An 18,364-nucleotide genomic window follows, 5' to 3' on the forward strand; every position below is an offset into this window, starting at 1 on the left:
TTTTACTCATGACTCTTAGCCTGGGTTTCCCATACTGCCTTGCGTGGTGATTTCTTTCACGCTGCTAAGGCAGTCTGGAAACTAACGCCCCCATGTTCGCCTGATGTTGGAGGCCAATCACAGAACAGGGGAGAAAGCAAGACCATGAAGAGCTATGCAGAGACGCATTTGATTGACATCCGTGGCGCCCAATGAACGGATCTGGGCATTTTTTCAAATGCGAGAAAATGAACGTCTGGTTGCCAGACCACGTCTCATTTGAGAAGTGGGAGGCGTTAGCCAGGCTACATGACTCTACTTATGGACATCCATTTATTTTATTTGTGTGGTTTATATTAATGTCTGGTGAACATTTCAAGAAAAGCATGTTGATGTGTTCAATACTTATTTTTTCGCTGTGTATATATTTACAGTACACACACACACACACACACACACACACACACACACACACACACACACACACACACACAATAAAATATTGAGGGGTTTTGGCTGGTTTGCATCGGTGCTGCCAGAATGATGTGTTGATTAAAGCACAGGAATTCAGTTTTCCATTTGACTTCGATTTTATTGTCCTGCTGTCTTTGAGTGGTTAGTGGTCTACAAGGGATAATCAACGACGGTTACATTCACATTGGCGAATTAATATTCAAGTGTAATAAGCCCAAAAGAAGGGAACTACTTCATAGCCGTGCGGTATATGTAAGGGATAACGGCCGACGAGGTGACCGGTTCGATGGAAATAATGGCTAGGTGGAGGTCTAGAACTCCGGCGACGTGCGAAGCACGGAGACGGAGTTACCTCCGCCGTGCCATTATTTCCATCGAACCGGTCGACCTCGAAGGCCGTTATCCCGCTTATCTCCCGTTGGTATTCATAACCTGTATATTTAGAACATAGTTTTATTCCACCGTTGCGTCCGTTAACATCGCTAAAACTGTCTTGACTGTGGGACTACTTTTCCGCCACATATCAACTTTCTACTTGCAGGACAAAACTGCCGTTACTAGTTCTAAATGGATGGTTGCTATGGCCAAAAGCCAGTCGTTAGTTCTAAATGGCTGGTTGCTACGGCCAAGAGCCAGTCGTTAGTTCTATCTCTCCCGTTGTCAAGCGGGCATATCCCAGGATTCTGATTAACTTTAACTTTGAAAGATCGCTACTTTTATAGCCTACATGGCATCCAACTAGCTACAATCCACCTCCGTCATATGCTACAATGTTACTATGGTTCTGCACGTCTGTATTTCAGCTTGGATGCAACGTGACAGTTCATTTACAGTAAACGCAACGAGTTTGGCGAATTAATATTCAAGTGTGATACGGGAACTACTTCAAAGGTAGCAGGTTATATGAAGTTAATGGCCACCCCATCAGCCAATCAGAGAAGAGAATTCCATTGTTGAGGGAGATAAAGAAAAATAATGCACGTTCCAAATAGCGCATCACAATAGGAAATTTGACCAAGCAGTGGGGATAATGTATAGAACGCCGGTCATTATCGGAAAATAATTCCTGACAGGATGAATAGAACCCCGACGCGCAGCAGGTGAAGACAAGTGCACTAAAATACACCTTATTTAAGTAATACAACACAATGTTACAAAGATATAAAGCTTCATAATGACCAACTGGTATAAGTCTACATACAGTATACATGACAAAAAATGGAAAGTCCAAAAACCACATTAGCCTACAGTGCATTCCAATTACATACAGTATACAAGTCTAGTTTAGAATGAAACACAATCTTATGTAAGGGATAATGTATAGAACGCCTGTCATTATCGGAAAATAATTCCCGACAGGATGAACTGAACCCCGACGCGCAGCGCAGGGGTTTTGCTTCGTCCTGAAGGGAATTATTTTCCGATAATGACCGGCGTTCTATACATTATCACGCTTATTATACGGCTACTTGCCAAAACGAGAAAAGAAACTCATCTCAATGTGTCTTTAGCAATGACTTGGCTACCGTGGGATTGTCCCATAGAGACTGAGCGTCTCTTCTGCCAGGGAGTCCTGGTCAAAATGGCAGCCAAACAAATAGTTCCAGACACAGACAAACACATTAACACATTTACATAAAACACAGTAGCAGCTAAGAGTTTTGTGAAATACTTCTAAAAGCAATGACATTCCTCAGTGCACACAATATTAATTTCTCTCTTAAAAGTATCCAATGAAGGCAGAGTACTCCATGTATTCTGCAACTCATTCCACAGATGTGGAGCAAAAAAAGAAAAACTTCTTTTCTCTACAGTAATTCAGTGCGAGGGGTGACAGACTGCAGTAACAACTTGTGTGAGGAACGTGTGCTATATGAGGGTTAGGGTTAGTCAGTTACAGTACGAGCAGAAGTTAAAAGAGCGTTATCAGGAACTCCTGCTCCGTAGACCATTTACACACTTCCATTTTCCCTTCAGTGTTGTGTAGCAGAACTTCCGGTTAAAAAAATACCTGAACCTGCATACTACACCTTTAAACATAATGATATGCCATTATAACTCTAATTTGTCTAAAGCATACTCTTGGTCCTGTTGTAATCCCCCGAGCAGTTCCTCTCCATGCTCTTTACCAGGGTTCCAGTTCAGGTAGAGTTCTCTGAGGTGTGAGGGATTGGACCTCAGCGCTGAAGCCAAGTGACCGAAGCCTTCCTCAGTCACGCTGCAATTACACAACCTTCAGGAGGAGAGACATGTTTCACATGGTAAAACATTGAGGGAAAGGCTTTCTAGTCATTCATTTCAACCTTTCATCCACAGTCCTGTGACAACCTGTGTTCCAGTAGCACCCAATGTTGTTGTACATTTCTATTTACATTACACATCAAATCTATTCTATGAGCATACTTCTAGTAGCCTGGAAACCAGACTCTCTTCTTCGCAAAGATTCTGGCCTAGATCCATTGGTAAACGTTTATTTCCTGGTTTGTGGACGCTTGTCTGAAGTTTGAATTCGTTGGAGTTCAATCGCTAACGTTTGGTAATGGCGTATGATAACCATGGGGGACACAACGATAACGATTGAAACTTAAATGTAATTGCTCTTGGGAACGCCCTCTGTTCGCTGATTGGGCGGAGATGCACTTGCCGGAGTAAACCAATCTGAATCAAGCTATACCAGACGGATGATGAAGAGAAACTAGAAAATGTAATTCCATGGAAGGAATTACCATTGCATGTAATGCAAAAAGGTTGCTGACTGTGTAAAACATTGTATTAGGCCTATAGTTAAAAAGACTACTAGGCTACACAGAAGAATAGATAAATAACAACAACCCAATTACACTGAAATTACATGGAAAGTCACATTTAAAAAGTGATTTATGAAAATGCATCAAAATTGTGGATATAGGCTATTATGGAAAATAACTCTTCATTAGAATTTAAAAGACTGAAATGAAGTTGCCAACTTCAAACGAGTTGCAAGAGCTGACACTTTAGTAGCCTAGGCCTACAGTGAAACGACTGGTAGGATAGCTTATAGCCTTCATATACTAATGCAGGTTAAAAGTAGGCCATAGGCTAGACACCATTGGAATACGGAATAAAATCTCAAACAACGCCAATCAACGATGATGCAGCAACAGGTAGGATATTTAGCAAATGTAACGTTAGCTTACGTAAGGGATAATCAACGACGCGCCGTGCGTTTATAGGAAAATAATGCACGTTCGAAGTGGTAATATTAAGGACCCGACGCCGCAGGATATTTTATGTAGGCCTAGGCTATTCAGGATGTCGGCCGATGTTCTTCGAAGTGTCTCCAGCGTGATTGTCCTAATAGGAATGTACAATAAGCTGTTAACAAATGTTTTTAATTTGTGAATGATACCGAAAGCTTTAAATGATTGCCTGGCTGGCAAGTCCCTATAGCCTAGCTGAAACGAATAGCTTGCTAATAAACAAACAATAGCAATGCAGGTTTAGCAGCGGTGGCATGGCTTTGGATCAAAGATCCTTGATTACTGACAGCTGAGCACTGACGTAACAATTAATATTTGCCGCCAAAGGGTCTCAACGTTAAGTCTATGGGATTTTTGAACTCTTTTATCGTAAATATCTCAAAAAGTATAAAGTTTACAAATGTGAAAAATAATAGAACAAATGTCCGTTTCGAGACCTTTGTAGGAGTGCTTGAATGACGTCAAACGGTTCAGTGGTTTTAGAGCCTTTGATCGTTGATTTTGGTCGGAAGCAGAATAATTACGATAATAAGAAGAACAGGGATAACAGTACATTGCATTTACATGCAATGTAATTAAATTGAGCGGAAGTATGTAGTCAGGCGGAGCCAGGCTATACTTCTAGCTCCAGTTCTGAAAACCGAGTCATGGATCATATTTGGAGCAAAATCATGGAATATCAGTGCACTTTGTTGCATCAGTAGAACAAAAATACAAAATACATTAATATAAATATATTCACACAAAGAATTGGTGTATAGGTTATCTGGTTTTTAGCTTTACTGCTTGCTTGAGTTGTTAGCCCAATTTAGTTTATTCAATGCCCATTTATTAATCTTTCGCTCTAAAAAGTCTTGAACACTACACGGTCTCTCTTAAATCTTTGGTTAGTATATTGTACCATTCATTATAGGTCATGGAAATACATTGTCATTTAGTAATTTATGACAATACTATGTTGAAGCAAAGTCTAACAGTCAATTTTTCGAAAAATACTTACTTCAAAACCTCCAGGTTGCATTTCTGTTTCGCCAAGGTAGACGAGATTTCGCTCACTCCTGAATCTTGAAGCATGTTGTCACTGAGGTGCAGCTCTCTCAGGCTCAAAACTTCAAGCACAGATGCCAGATTTACACAGCTCTGCTCAGTCAGGTTACAGTTATTAAGCCTGTTTATAAAAAACAAAATAGCAATAAATGAGTATCCATCTCTAGTGGCACCAACTGACTCGTCTCTGTCTCTGGCTGTCTGCTACATGTACCACTGAGCCTTGGCTGGCTGGGCAGCATTCTCCACTCTAACACTCCAGTCACTCATTACACTCTCAATCAGATAATCCCACATCCCCATGACATACTTTTGGTGACAACAAATAAATATGTTATTTCATTCGGTGTTGTTTCCCTTTCATGTTTTCGGTCCACATGATTGCGATGCGATGGCAGAAGGCATAATCAATTTGAAATGCCTCTGGATTTAAGCGCTGCATTTGACACGGTCTACCACAATGTTTTAATTTCCCGCCTGTCAGCTCTTGGTATCTTAGACATAGACCTCAACTGGTTTCAGTCGTACCTCTCCAACAGACAATAGTTTGTCACTCTGGGTCCACATAAGTCTTCCACATCCCGTCACTCGTGGGTCCCCCAGGTTTCTGTTCTTGGGCCCCTCCTCATCATTATAAATATCCTACCCCTTGGCCAAGTCATCCTAGACATGGCCTTCAATTCCATTGCCTTGAAGCTATGGATGGATAACTTTCTAAAACTCAACACAGATAAAACTGAAATCCTTCTTATCAGCCCCAAATCTCAGAGTCTCAGTCTGAATATTGATGGTACACTTGTCAAATCCGCTTCTGTTGTCAGAAACCTTGACCCCTTGAATACAGCTAGACCCCAAACTCAGTTCAGATCCCCAAATTACTGTAAATTCCTCACCAAGACTGCAATCTTTCACTTCTGGATCATAAGCCTGGATCTATATATTCAGAACTCTGCAGCCAGACTAATCACTCATACCAAGAGATCTGCTCACCTCACCCCTATTCTTTCTCAGCTTCACTGGTAACCGGTTCTTCACAGCTAACCGGTTCTGTCCCGAATACAATTCAAAACTCTACTTCTCATTTTCAAACCCCTCCATGACCTTGCTCCTCCTTACCTCTGTGACTTTCTGATCACTTACACTCCTTCCCGCTCCCCAAGATCCTCTTACCAGAATCTCCTCTCTGTCTCCCTCACCAGACTCTCTACCCTGGGTGGCAAGTCTTTCAGCGTCATGGCCTCTAAGCTCCGGAATTCCCTCCCTCAATCCCTTTGTGACTGTCCCTCCTTTCCTTCCTTCAAAACTCATCTTCTGCCACCACTTAGACACGCAAATGCTTTTTTTCTTTTTCTTTTCTTTTTGTGTTGACATGCTCTATGTGTGGTCTGTTTGTGTTGACTTTGTTAAGTGACCTTGTCCTTGAGTCTGAGAGAGGCGCTATATAAATAAAACATACAGTATTTATTTATATATTATTATTATTATTATTACAACTCCAGATTCCATATTTTCTCTTTTATACGTAGTAACCAGGCATGAAAACGGGTCAGGGGTGAAAAAGTTGAGAAGAGTGAACTGTCTTCATATTACATGTTAAACTGTAGGCTACCTCTAGGTACAGACTAGGCTACTGATCAGGGTCCTGTAACTCGACAATCAAATGTAAATTTACGTTATGCCTGGCTTACAAACTTGTAAATCATAATGATCCGGGTGTAACTGAAACTTGTTGCAAGTCACACACATAACTCAAAAGGTTACGTGCGTTACGTGTGGTCTGAAGCAGTTGCAACTTTGTTTGGCTACGTTACTAGCGAATCATTTGAGTTACATAGGCAAAAGACAGCATTATCATGTCAATCAACTGTGTCTCTGGACAAAACGAACCTTAAAAGAAAACAACCTATGCTACGTTGCTACACTAATCTCAGCGTCTTTTTCTAAAAGAAGTTGAAAGTTTCAACTAGCCCACCTGTGAAATCCCTCGGCATCTCTCCTAGGATCACTATTCCAGCTGACATCTCACGCATCTGCGCTCACAACAGGGAGGCTATACTTGGCGTGTGCGTTCTGTTCGTGTTGCGTCTTTGTCAACAATTAGCTTCCAATGTTTATTAAACGCATAGGGGCTACATTCACGCATCCGTTGCTGATCACGTTTTAAATACGGCTCTGGAAACACCTCAAGATGCGTTGGATTCTGCGCCTGAATTTTAACCTTGACCCCCCCCCCCCCCCCCCCCAAATATTTTCTCATCGGATCTGCACGAATTATGTAAGTCACCTATTTTTGATTCAAAACGGCGAATTTCGCCAAAAGGTGAGGAGTTTTCATGCCTGAGTAACACTCACTTGAGTATGTGAAGCTCACAGAGTGGATCACACAGGGCGTCACACAGTGCCTTGAGCGCAAGGTGCCCTGGCCTGTTCATACTGAGGTCCAGCTCTCTCAACAGGGATGGCTTTGACTGCAGGGCTGCGGCCAGAGACTGAAAGCCTGCCTCAGCAATCTTACAGCTTCGAAGCCTGCAAATGTACATGCAAATACATCTGTCCATGAAATAATAATGCAAAAATAATGTAAAATAATGTTTATACAGTACTTTTCAATACACTCTAAGATGATGTACATCACACATACAAACCTTGAATAGAAGAAAGCACACAAAATACACAGACAAGGAGAAGAAAACAGTACAAAAAGATGACAAAAGATGAGGTGATTAAACAATGATCAACGGGAATAAATAGAAAATGGTTTGAAGAGGTGGGTTTTGAGGGCCTGCTTGAAGGTAGGTAGATTGTTTGATTGCCCAATGTTGTTGGAGAGGGCATTCATAAGGGAGGGTGTGGCAGTTGTGAGTTGCCCTAGGTGTGGTCCACTGACCTGACTGGAGGTGAGGAGGTCAGAGAGGTATGGATTAAAAAGTTGTTGAGGGCTTTGTAGGTGAGAATAAGTATTTTAAAAATCAAGCGAGTGGAGGTGAGCAGAAGGGCCGCTGAGTTCTGGATGTATCTTATTGATGGGTTTTGTTTGGTACGCTGTCTACTGCTATTGTAGTAGTCAAGTCTGGAGGTGATGGTGAGATGGACCGTGGAGTGGGTGGTGGAGGTATTGGTCTTAGAGGAGAGGTAGAGTTAAGTTTCATCATTAATAAATCAGTGGAAGTATAAGCTGTGTCGGCGGAGGCTTTGTCTGAGGGGAATGATGTACAGAATGAAAAGGAGGGAACCAAGAATTGAACCCTGCTGAACATCATAAGTGATAAGAGATAGTAGAGATAATATAAGAAGTACACAAATCTTTGATAGTAATGTTGAGTGCTGAAGATGTGAGGATAGAAAGTTTGATGGTATACTAATGGTGCATCGTCACAAAGAGAAGTTTCTCTGCATCACGCCTCATTTACAGTAGGTGAAAGCAAACTAGCACTATATCATTGATTCCATTGATTTGGAACGGTAGCCAGCAGTCACACATTACATCTAGTTATTAATTTACAGGATATTCAACTTTTACCGACACAACAGTAATGAAGAAATATATATGCAACTGACTCATGCCAAAACTATGTACATTACCAACTTAATTTGTGTCCCCAATGCTGAGGACAAATTTACCTCGTACAGTACTTACCATAACCTCCAAAGTAAAACAGTTAGCTTGCTAGCTAGATACCTGGAGTTTCAGTATGACATACCCAATTATCTCACTAGTTGTAGGATATATGTTCGTATTTTAAATGATAGAATTAAGGTGTGACTAAAAGTTTAGCTATCGTTATGTAAAGTTAAGCTTGCTGAACTTAGTTATACAGTCAGCCACGGCAGCCTGACGGTGACTACGTTTCTGATACACTCTTAGTAAATGGGAAATTCCCATGAACACACAGATGACTCTCACACCAACCTTATTTTCTGCCTTTTATTCCCGTTTGTTCAAAGATTTAGCAAGTACAGTATAAGCCATTTTTGCTCCCTACTGTCATGCAGCTCCATAGGTTTCTGTTCAATCCAAATGGGCATGTTTCCCCTAAAAGGGAGCGTGTGCGTGCAGCGCATACTGTACAAATTTGGTTGTAAGTATCAAGGACGACATTGAGATCAAGGAAGATTAGGAAGTCGGAGTTAGCAAAGAGAAGGATGTTGTCTGTAACTTTTATGAGGGCAGTTTCTGTGCTGTGTTTGAAGCAGAAGTCCAACAACTGCTTATATCATACTTTTATCACTTTAAGTTGGAGAGCAGGCAAAGAAGTAGTTGAAAACACTCTACTTCAAATTATTCAAAAAGAGGGACATCATTAATACACACATTACACATGACGAGCTCCATTGCTGTAACATGACTTTGCTTAGCTGCAAATCTCACCTTAATATCTGTAGTTTACACTGTGGGTTTTGCAGCCCAGCTGCGATTAGCTGTGCACCAGAATCCCCCACCTCATTATCATTCAGGTTGAGCTCAGTCAGAGCAGGGGTCTTACTGAATGCTGTGGCCAACACAGCACAACTTTTCAGAGGGATCTTACAGCCATTCAATCTGAAGAAGACATAGTAGAATTACATTCAGTTATACTGTATATCAACATACCTTTCATAAAGTAAAGTATCTGAAGTGTGTATTTACAGGCCAATGAAGTGTTTGCTGCTTAAATGGACTAAGGAAGATACAGTATGTCACCATTAAGAGTTGGTCAAAGGATAAATACTATTTGTCTTGTGTAGATTTTACATCTTTTCACAAAATGTTCCTTATGTCTAATTGTCAAATTGATAAATCAGTATGTATGCTTAAAACAACACTGTCTCTATTTCTATCTTTGCTTGTAGGATTGTATTTTCAAATTGTTTTTAAACAAAAAAAGGTCATGTCATTTAACATTGGCTGAATCAATTTAATTTAGATTTGACTTGGCCACTATAGTCACCTCACCTGAATGCCTGCAGTTTACAGTTGGGATTTTCCAACGCAGATGACAGATGCATCACACCTGCATGACTGAGTTTGCTGAAGCTCAGGTCGAGTCTTCTGATACTAGATGTGCAGAATATGACCGCACTGGCTAGTTCCTCACAGGTTTTATCTGCCAAGCTGCATTTACTCGCCCTGCCAAAACACAGCAATAAAGAAACCGCAAGGAGATTACAAAAAAAAAAACAATCTATATGCTTTGACATGCAAGAGAACACAAATTCGATCTAAAAGCCACATCACCAAATATGTGCCACAGTTTCCCCATGCTTTTTAAACAACTCTGAAATTGATATAATGAATGGCTCATTCAAAACATACATACCTCAATAAGTGGCATACTGTTGCATAGTGTTGCTTTACATAAGTGTCTGTTTTAGCTCATACTTACAGAACCATCCTGGAGGCTTTCACCACCGGCAGTAGATAGTGGAGGGCCTCGCTGGATTCTCCATACTGGCTCAGGTCAAACATATCTAGTTCTCTTCCTGATGTGAGCAGCACAAAGTTGAGCGCTGCCCAGTGGCAAGTGGAGAGTTTGACTGCGGAGAGCGACCGTAACTGGAGATAGCTCTGCATCTCTGACACCAAGGAGTGGTCTTTGACTTCATTCATACAGTGGAACAGGTTGATACTTTTCTCTGGAGCTGGGTTCTCACAAATCATTTTCTTGAGATATTTATTTATAGGGACTGTTCTCTGTGATGGCCATCCTATCTGTGGCAGTACATCTCGCAAAAGCTTCTGATTGGACTCTAGTGAAAAGCCCAGCAGGAATCGGAGGAAAAGATCCAGGTGTCCATCCCTACTCTGTAATGCCAGGTCCACTGCAGTCTTGTACAGATTGTGTAGATCAGGTCTGGATTGAGTGCAGTGCTTTTGTGTGTCAAGCACATTTGTGTTGTTGCGCACAAATGTCAGGTAGACATAGAGCGCTGCTAAATACTCCTGAACACTCAAATGTACAAAGCAGAAAACCTTCCCTTCAAATAAACCAAATTCCTTTCTGAACATTTCAGTGCACACTCCTGAATATAATGAAGCCTCTTTCACATCAAGACCACAGTCCCTCAGGTCCTCCTCGTAGAAGATCAGATTGCCCTTCTGGAGCTGCTCAAAAGCCAGTTTACCCAGTTTGAAGATCATCTCTTCACCTCCTTCTGTTGTCTCCATGTACTTGTCTTGTCTGATGTGTACGTGAATCACCAGGAATTGTGTGTACATTTGAGTCAGTGTGGTGGGAATCTCTCCCTTCTCAGTCTCTTTCAACCTCCTCTCAAGGACAACTGAGGACATCCAGGAGAAGAGAGGAATGTAGCACATGTTGTAGAGACTCCTGCAGGACTTCAGGTGTGCCAGGGCTCTGTCGGCCAGACACTCATCACTGATTGTTTTTCTGAAGTACTCCTCTTTCTGAGGATCTGTAAAACCTTGTAAATACGTCACACGGTCAATGCACTGAGGAGCGATCTGACTGGCTGCAGCTGGTCGAGAGGTGATCCAGACAAGAGCAGATGGAAGCAAGTTTCTTTTAATTAGGTTTGTCAATAAGATGTCGACTGAAGTAGGTTCTGTTATGTCATAACTGTGATCGATGTTCTGGAAATCAAGGGGAATCCGGCATTCATCAAGACCATCAAGAATAAACAAGAGCTTACATGTATCAAGGTACTCTCCGATTTTTTGAGAATCTCCAACATCTTTTATACTTTCAATGAAGGTGCGAAGAACACTCACAATACTGTATTTCTTCTCTTTAACCAAATTCAGCTCTCTGAATTCAATGGGAATAATGAAATGGACATCCTGGTTGGCTCTTCCTTGGGCCCAATCAAGAATGAACTTTCTTACCATGACTGTTTTCCCAATACCTGCTACACCAGTTGTCATCACAGTTCTGGTTTGTACACATTGTCCAGGTAAAGATTGAAATACATCATTGTATGATATTCCATTATCCTCTAATTCTGTCTTCCATGACGGCGTCTCTATGAGTCTGACCTCATGTTCAGTATTGACCTCTGCCACTCCCTGCTCTGTGATGTGGAGGTCTGTGTAAATATCTTGGAGGTGTGCAGGGCTATCCCGCAAACAGCTTCCCTCCTGTACATTCTGAAACTGAATTTCCATCCTGGATTTGTGCCTTGCAGAATGATACAGAAGAATATCTGTTGGTGACTCAGGTACTGTTTGACATCTACAAAATGAAGACATACAAAAAGAACACAACAAAATATCAAGCATTCATGTGTGCAGATGTTATCACCTTTGAAATGAAGGTATTTTTGCTTGGTGTCCAACAAAATATTTCAAGTTGAGAAAGTATTTTGGTGTTTATCTGAAAGTTCATGGCATTATATACTTTATCATGCCAACATACATCATGCCAACAGGACTCTGGTACAGCACTTAAAATGCTTCTGATTTGTGCCACATGAATACACTTAGCAAAGTGAGCGGTATGCTCTCTCATCTTATTTAAGCATTCTCTTGCATTATCGAAAAGTGGAGAGCATTATATCCATTGACCGTTTTTGCGCCCATTTCAGGCGTAACATGCGCATAAAAACATGGCGAGGTAAGTACAAACAGGCCGCACTGAGTGAAAAGTGCAGACTGCCTGTCGTGGGAGCTGAGAAAAGCTATTTGCGCTTTCCGTGTCATGCATAATGCATTTCTGGGAGTATCAGCTAAAAGTGGGTGTATCACACAAACACAGGGGAGGAGAAGTGCTAATAGCAATTAATTAAGTATTCCGCCATAAGTATGATAACAGCGCATTGTACTATGTCAAAAGCAAACTTAACTTTTGTTTGCCTTTCTAATATCGTATTTTCTCTTTCACGACATAGCCTACACTTCCCAATCTTTTAGACTAGGTATTAAGTCATAGCCTTCGTCTACGTGCAGTAAATGGTTCAAGTGGTTTTTTTTTAAAGTGGATTAGTAGAACTACTACCGTAATTTCTTGACTATTAGCCGCGGCTTAGAGCAAAGCACAGCATTCGCATTATGCGCATACAAAAACACCGTATTAGCGCTGTCTTACACCGTGTCCTAATTGTAAGCGACTGCGCGACTGTCGCGTTGCGCCGGATAGTTTGTGTCCACATTGTATCCATTACATTCTTTAATGAACCTTTGTTACGTCGCGAAAAAGTTAATGTCAAGGCGACGCGACGCAACTAAAATAGAAACGGACAGAGCGACAAAACGTAGCAAAGCAACTTGTCGCGTTCAGTCGCATCGCATTCAGTCAGGACATTCCAATTGAAAATACAGGGATGGAACTGATTTTGTTGCATGCATTCGGTTGCGTAGCTTGCAGTTAGGGCACGTTGTTAGTGCATCTGGCCCTCAGTGCCCTGAGGACAGAATTATAGTACAACTAAAACCTACCTTACACTGACAGATTTTGACAAAATTTGGGAAAGATTCTTGAAAGATTGTAGTCTTTTGAGTAAAGCTTGAATGAGGCATTAGTTAAAAGACTACAACCTTTCAAGAATCTTTCCCAAATCTTGTCAAAGTCTGTCAGTGTAAGGTAGGCTTAAGACTACACTCCACACTCCAAAAACTATTGCAAGACTGGTTTAAGTGAGCAAATGTTTCAGTGTCATGATGACACAGGTCTGTACAATGACGAATTGTCTTCTTTCACTGTCTGAACACATTCCAGAATTGCATAGGCTGAGTTAAAACTCAGTGGATGGGTGTGTAGAATTTAAATAAATGTTGTGTTTCTTCACAACATATTCTCCTGTAAGAGTGAAAAGAATTGCACCAGACTTACGTAGACTGAGTTTGTATTGAGTTATCTTCTGTAGAGAAGAGGATGGGGATTCCCTTTGACTGGTCACTCTTCATGGACATCATGCTGGGAACAGGTGAGTCTGGTCTCTCCTGCCTTGGTGGTGTTCACACACATATGCACACGCACACGCACACACACACACACACACACACACACACACACACACACACACACACACACACACAGGTCAGGAATATGGAAAAGGCAAGGCAAGAGTAAAGGGACTATTCTTAGCCCTGTCGAGGTCCTTCTTTAAGTGGATGGCAAGTAGAATTGAAAATAAAATTGTGTTTCTTCACAACATATTCTCCTATAACAATATATCAGTGAACAGGATTACAACAGACTTACTTAGGCTGAGTGTCTTTATCTTCTGTAGAGAAGAGGATGGGGATTCCCTTTGACTGGTCACTCTTCATGGACACTATGCTGGGAACAGGTGAGTCTGGTCTCTCCTGCCTTGGTGGTGTTCACACACATATGCACACACACACACACACGCACGCACAGCACACGCACACGCACACGCACACGCACACAGATCAGAAATATGGAAAAGGCAAGGCAAGAGTAAAGGGGAAATTTCTTAGCCCTGTCGAGGTCTTTCTTTAAGTGGATGCAAGTAGAATTGAAAAAATTGTTGTGTTTCTTCACAACATATTTTCCTATAACAATATATCAGTGAACAGTATTACAACAGACTTACTTAGGCTGAGTGTCTTTATCTTCTGTAGAGAAGAGGATGGGGATTCCCTTTGACTGGTCACTCTTCATGGACACTATGCTGGGAACAGGTGAGTCTGGTCTCTCCTGCCTTGGTGGTGTTCACACACATATACGCATACACACACACAAACACACACACACACACACACACACACACACACACACACACACACACACACACGCACACACACACACACACACACACAGACACACACACACACACACACACACACACAGAAAGTAATTTCAAGCAATATTCAACAATGCCTTGCTGATCAGGAATATGGAATAGGTAAGGCAAAAGTAAAGGGAACTTTCTTATCTCTGTCGAGGTCTTTCTTTAAGTGGATGGCAAGTAGAATTGAAACAAATGCTGTGTTCCACAACATACATGTATTCTCCGATAACAGTATAACAGCAGTGTTTCCTACAGATTAGAAGGCAATGTGTGGTGGTTGCCTCACCATGTCTTGGTCTTGTAAACAAAGTAGTTGGCTAGCTTATCATACTTTACTGGTTGGACTGTTCAGTTTCCCCACGTGTGTTTAAAGGAACACTTCACCATTTTTTGATATTAAACTACGTTATTCGCTTAATTAAGACGAGTTGATGCATACCTCTCACGTTCAATGCGTGCACTCACTGGCTCTGGCGCGCGGCGCAACTTTGATAGCACTTAGCTAGCCCAATGCATTCATTAGGATCCAAACAGAGATGAATTTAGAAGTGACCAAACACCTCCATGTTTTCCCTATATTAAAATACAGTTACATGAGCAGTCACACGACCAAGTATGGTGAGACAAAATAAAACGTGGTGCATTTCTTAGCAGGTAAAAGGGATAACTATATTGTGTGGCGGAATAATATTGGGAGAACTTAGACTCTGCGTAGGAATATCCTCACTCCAAAGTGAAACTGAAAGTGCAAGAGTGAGGATATTACTGCTCCACACAATATAGTTAGTTGAGGAATTGAGGATATCCGATCTGCAGTCTAAACGCAGCCTTGAGCCGTGTCCAAAAGTCAAGGGCGCACGCTGGATAATACTGCTCTGTAGCGCCTCAGTTAGCTTGCTCCTGCGGGAATGCGTCCCTACATTTGGACAGCACTAGTTGGCGTCACCTGACCTGAGGGGGGGGGGGGTATGTTGCTTGACGATTTGCATGAGGCATGGAGCTTTACATGATGTTACATGCGCTGCGCAATGGATTATGGGATATCTGAGGCCAAAAAAGATGCATCGATGCACGCTTGGAAATCACACCAAACGAAGTACCCTTCTAGTGAGAGCGCTTGACTTTCGGATGTGATGTGGATGAACTTATGGCCTGATCCAGCTAGACGGAGAGATGATTAGAGTATCACGTATTGTTGTTTATATTGTTGCTTTAGTTTTTCTTCAGTGACTGTAAGTGTACAGTACTTTTTATTTGTGTACAGATTTTTTCTACACTTTACAGTAGTAAGAACGATAATTTTGCCATTTTCTGTTGATTGACTTGTCACTGTAACTGAACGGTACAGTGAAAGAAAGAAATATTGTCTGCAGCATCAGTTTTGTGCATTGCTATGAGTTTATTGTATTTTCTCTATTATCTCAAAAGTAATCATGAAGAAAGTCTTGGGTTCCTAATGCTCTCATACAATATGTCTGAATAAGATCCATACATTGGAAGAGGGTTTTTACAGATGTGTTTTGAATTGATTGTGTTGGTGTGTATAAGATGGAGACAGTGTAGAAGGTGTAGAGGTGTTTAGACAAAAAGAGCCCTGTTTTCAAAAATGTGTGTAAACGATTGGAAAAAACTGTAATTGAAGCTATGGCAAGTTGCATTGAAAGTTAGCTCTGGAGTAGTGGTGGGGGAAAAAATCGATTCTGTTCAGTATCGCGATATTTTGTGCACACAATTAAATCGATACTTGTAGCTCAAAGTATCGCAATACTTAATTATATAATTTAATTATCCATTTTACTTTAAGTTGAGTCGAGTTTACTCAGGGTTTACTCTGATCACATTAAATTAGCTTATTACGCTTATAAGGGGGGCACGTGTTGTGGTGTTTCATTGTGCATTCAACAGCAATAATAAATGAAAATGGCTTCACAATCACAACCTGTTATACACGACACTCTACACTACTTTCACATCGAAAAAGGTGGGTGTATTTTGGTTTTCAACAAAAAGTGAATAGTAAGGACCTTGACATGCACCATGCCATTACAAAGGGTGTTGAACAGTATATTTTCCTAATTTTTTGTAATGACTTAGAATAATATGAGAGACATGAATAGCAATATATCGCAAAATCGAATTGCAATACTTGGTGTATCGCAATATGTTAAGAATCGCAATATTATCGAATTGTGGCCCAAATATCGCAATAGTATCGAATCTTAATTTTTTTGCCAATTCCCACCCCTACTCTGGAGTAGCAAAGATCAAAGTGTGCCGCCTTCACCTACCGAAGATCATAGTATCCAGACGGCAATGGACAAAACTGTGTAGCGAAAAAAAAAATATGATAATGAGCTTTATTGGCCGGCCCAACACTAACAGAAAAACACTGCACTTTTAAATGTGCAAAAACAAACTAGACCTATACATTTAGGCTATACAATGTAAAGTATAGTCACAACAATGGCAAAGCAAAAATAATAATAAAAAAAATAAAACCTAATTGCACAAAATGAGACATTTTTAAAGTTGAAAAGTTGTCCAATGGCTGATACTTTTCAGTCCTCCTAAACTGCCTGCTTTGCATTGATCTCGACCGAGACGAAAGCATGGAAATTACGTTTCAATTCGTCAGTGAACTTGCACTTGTGTTTGGGCATGGCTGAAGATGCCGGATAGTTTTGCGCGTTGCCAGTGGTAAACAAGGAAGTGTGCGCTGATGAGGTGAATAACCAATTAAATGTTTAGGCCGAGAATATCGACCAGTGACGGTAGCTCTAAGGTCAGTCTCTTCAACTCAATGCAAAGCGAACTGTAGGGGGAGGGCGTGATTAGCCTACTATGTGAATGAAAGAGAGAGCAATGCAAATTTGGTGAAAACACGTTAGGCTAGAATAACAAAATCCCGGACGATTCTGAAATTCCGCCCGGACACATTTTTAGGTTTCAAAAAGAGGACATGTCCGGGCAAAAGAGGACGTCTGGTCATCCTAATGGATCCCCTTATTTGGAGCTACTTTTTTGTAGCTTTTTGTGTATTGTTTATGCAACAGATTGTTGGCCGATGTCCTGGTGAGGTTATTTTAATGTGGATAAGCAGACCAATGCAACTGAACACTGAAATGATGTAAATTGTCATTTAGCCTAGACATATTCCCTACAGCTAAATAGGCTACAGGATCACAACATATTTCAAACTTTTACTGGCATAGCCTATGATATGCATGTCCTTCGTGTAGGACAGCCTATGCTATAGGCCTACTTATTCTTTATTCTTTAGACTATGATTCTGGACTCGTGTTCCAACAGTGGGGTAAAGGTTAATGTGTATCATCTTGTTGCTAGCCCTTACCTGTCTTCAGTGTCCTGGGCGCTTTTGTCGTCGTGTTGACTCATGATCTAACCAGTGTTTCTATTCGGTCATAAAAGAACAAAATAGCCTTCGCCTCGGCCAGCCAGTCTAGGCATAAAGACGTCTCAAATTATGCGCTTAAAACAGTTCGGCTTAATAACTTGAAACCAACTGTAGGCTACTTTCACATCCATCGTTGAAACTCTTTATTGTCGTTTACAAAAATAGACTAGACTTTGTAATGTTATAAGCCTGTTTGATGACGCAGTTCAATCTCTCTTTCTGCCGTTACAATTTCAGTTTCGTTTTCAGCCTTGTCACATGATGATACGGTTTGGGGTGAGCATATGCACGAGAGTCTGGTAGACCAGGCTTTGTTGTGGGCAGAGTGATAGAGGCAATTGCTCGGTTGTGGGATTTGGTAGACGATTTTGTCCAAGGCGACATACAAATAGTAATAATAATAGCCATAATAATACATTAGTTAAGAATAATAGTAGAGGCTAAACACAAGTAAAAACAGTTCATTCACCTCTGAAATGTCAGAAATAGATTTTATCCACCTCTCAAAAGAGTTTATTCA

At 41.1% G+C, this 18,364-nt stretch overlaps 1 protein-coding gene across 2 annotated transcripts; it reads right to left on the reverse strand.

The window, feature by feature from the left end:
• Positions 1 to 562: 562 nt before the first annotated feature.
• Positions 563 to 18,285, reverse strand: LOC134099108 (NLR family CARD domain-containing protein 3-like). Of its 2 annotated transcripts, XM_062551856.1 has the most exons (10): positions 17,782 to 18,285; positions 14,232 to 14,339; positions 13,877 to 13,984; positions 13,505 to 13,618; positions 10,103 to 11,908; positions 9,673 to 9,846; positions 9,109 to 9,279; positions 7,092 to 7,265; positions 4,693 to 4,860; positions 563 to 2,686 (listed from the first exon to the last, which is right to left on the reverse strand). In XM_062551856.1, the coding sequence occupies exons 1-10, from the start codon at positions 17,823 to 17,825 to the stop codon at positions 2,506 to 2,508; spliced, it is 3,048 nt and encodes a 1,015-aa protein (XP_062407840.1). In that variant the 5' UTR covers positions 17,826 to 18,285; the 3' UTR covers positions 563 to 2,505. The 2 variants fall into 2 exon arrangements, with proteins under 2 accessions (XP_062407840.1, XP_062407841.1); XM_062551857.1 differs by lacking the exon at positions 17,782 to 18,285 and having other exon boundaries at positions 13,877 to 13,980; positions 14,232 to 14,298.
• Positions 18,286 to 18,364: the final 79 nt, after the last annotated feature.

The sequence above is a fragment of the Sardina pilchardus genome, chromosome 13, assembly GCF_963854185.1.
Source record: "Sardina pilchardus chromosome 13, fSarPil1.1, whole genome shotgun sequence".
Classification (NCBI taxonomy): Eukaryota; Metazoa; Chordata; class Actinopteri; order Clupeiformes; family Clupeidae; genus Sardina; species Sardina pilchardus.

Excerpts from the sequence above, each read along its gene's own strand:
- LOC134099108 (XM_062551856.1), bottom strand. The coding sequence starts at position 17,825 with ATGAGTCAACACGACGACAAAAGCGCCCAGGACACTGAAGACAG. Across the intron at positions 11,909-13,504 it reads TCAATACAAACTCAGTCTAC|ATGTCAAACAGTACCTGAGT; the intron begins GTAAGTCTGGTG and ends TTCATTTTGTAG. Across the intron at positions 2,687-4,692 it reads TGCAACCTGGAGGTTTTGAA|GTTGTGTAATTGCAGCGTGA; the intron begins GTAAGTATTTTT and ends CTCCTCCTGAAG.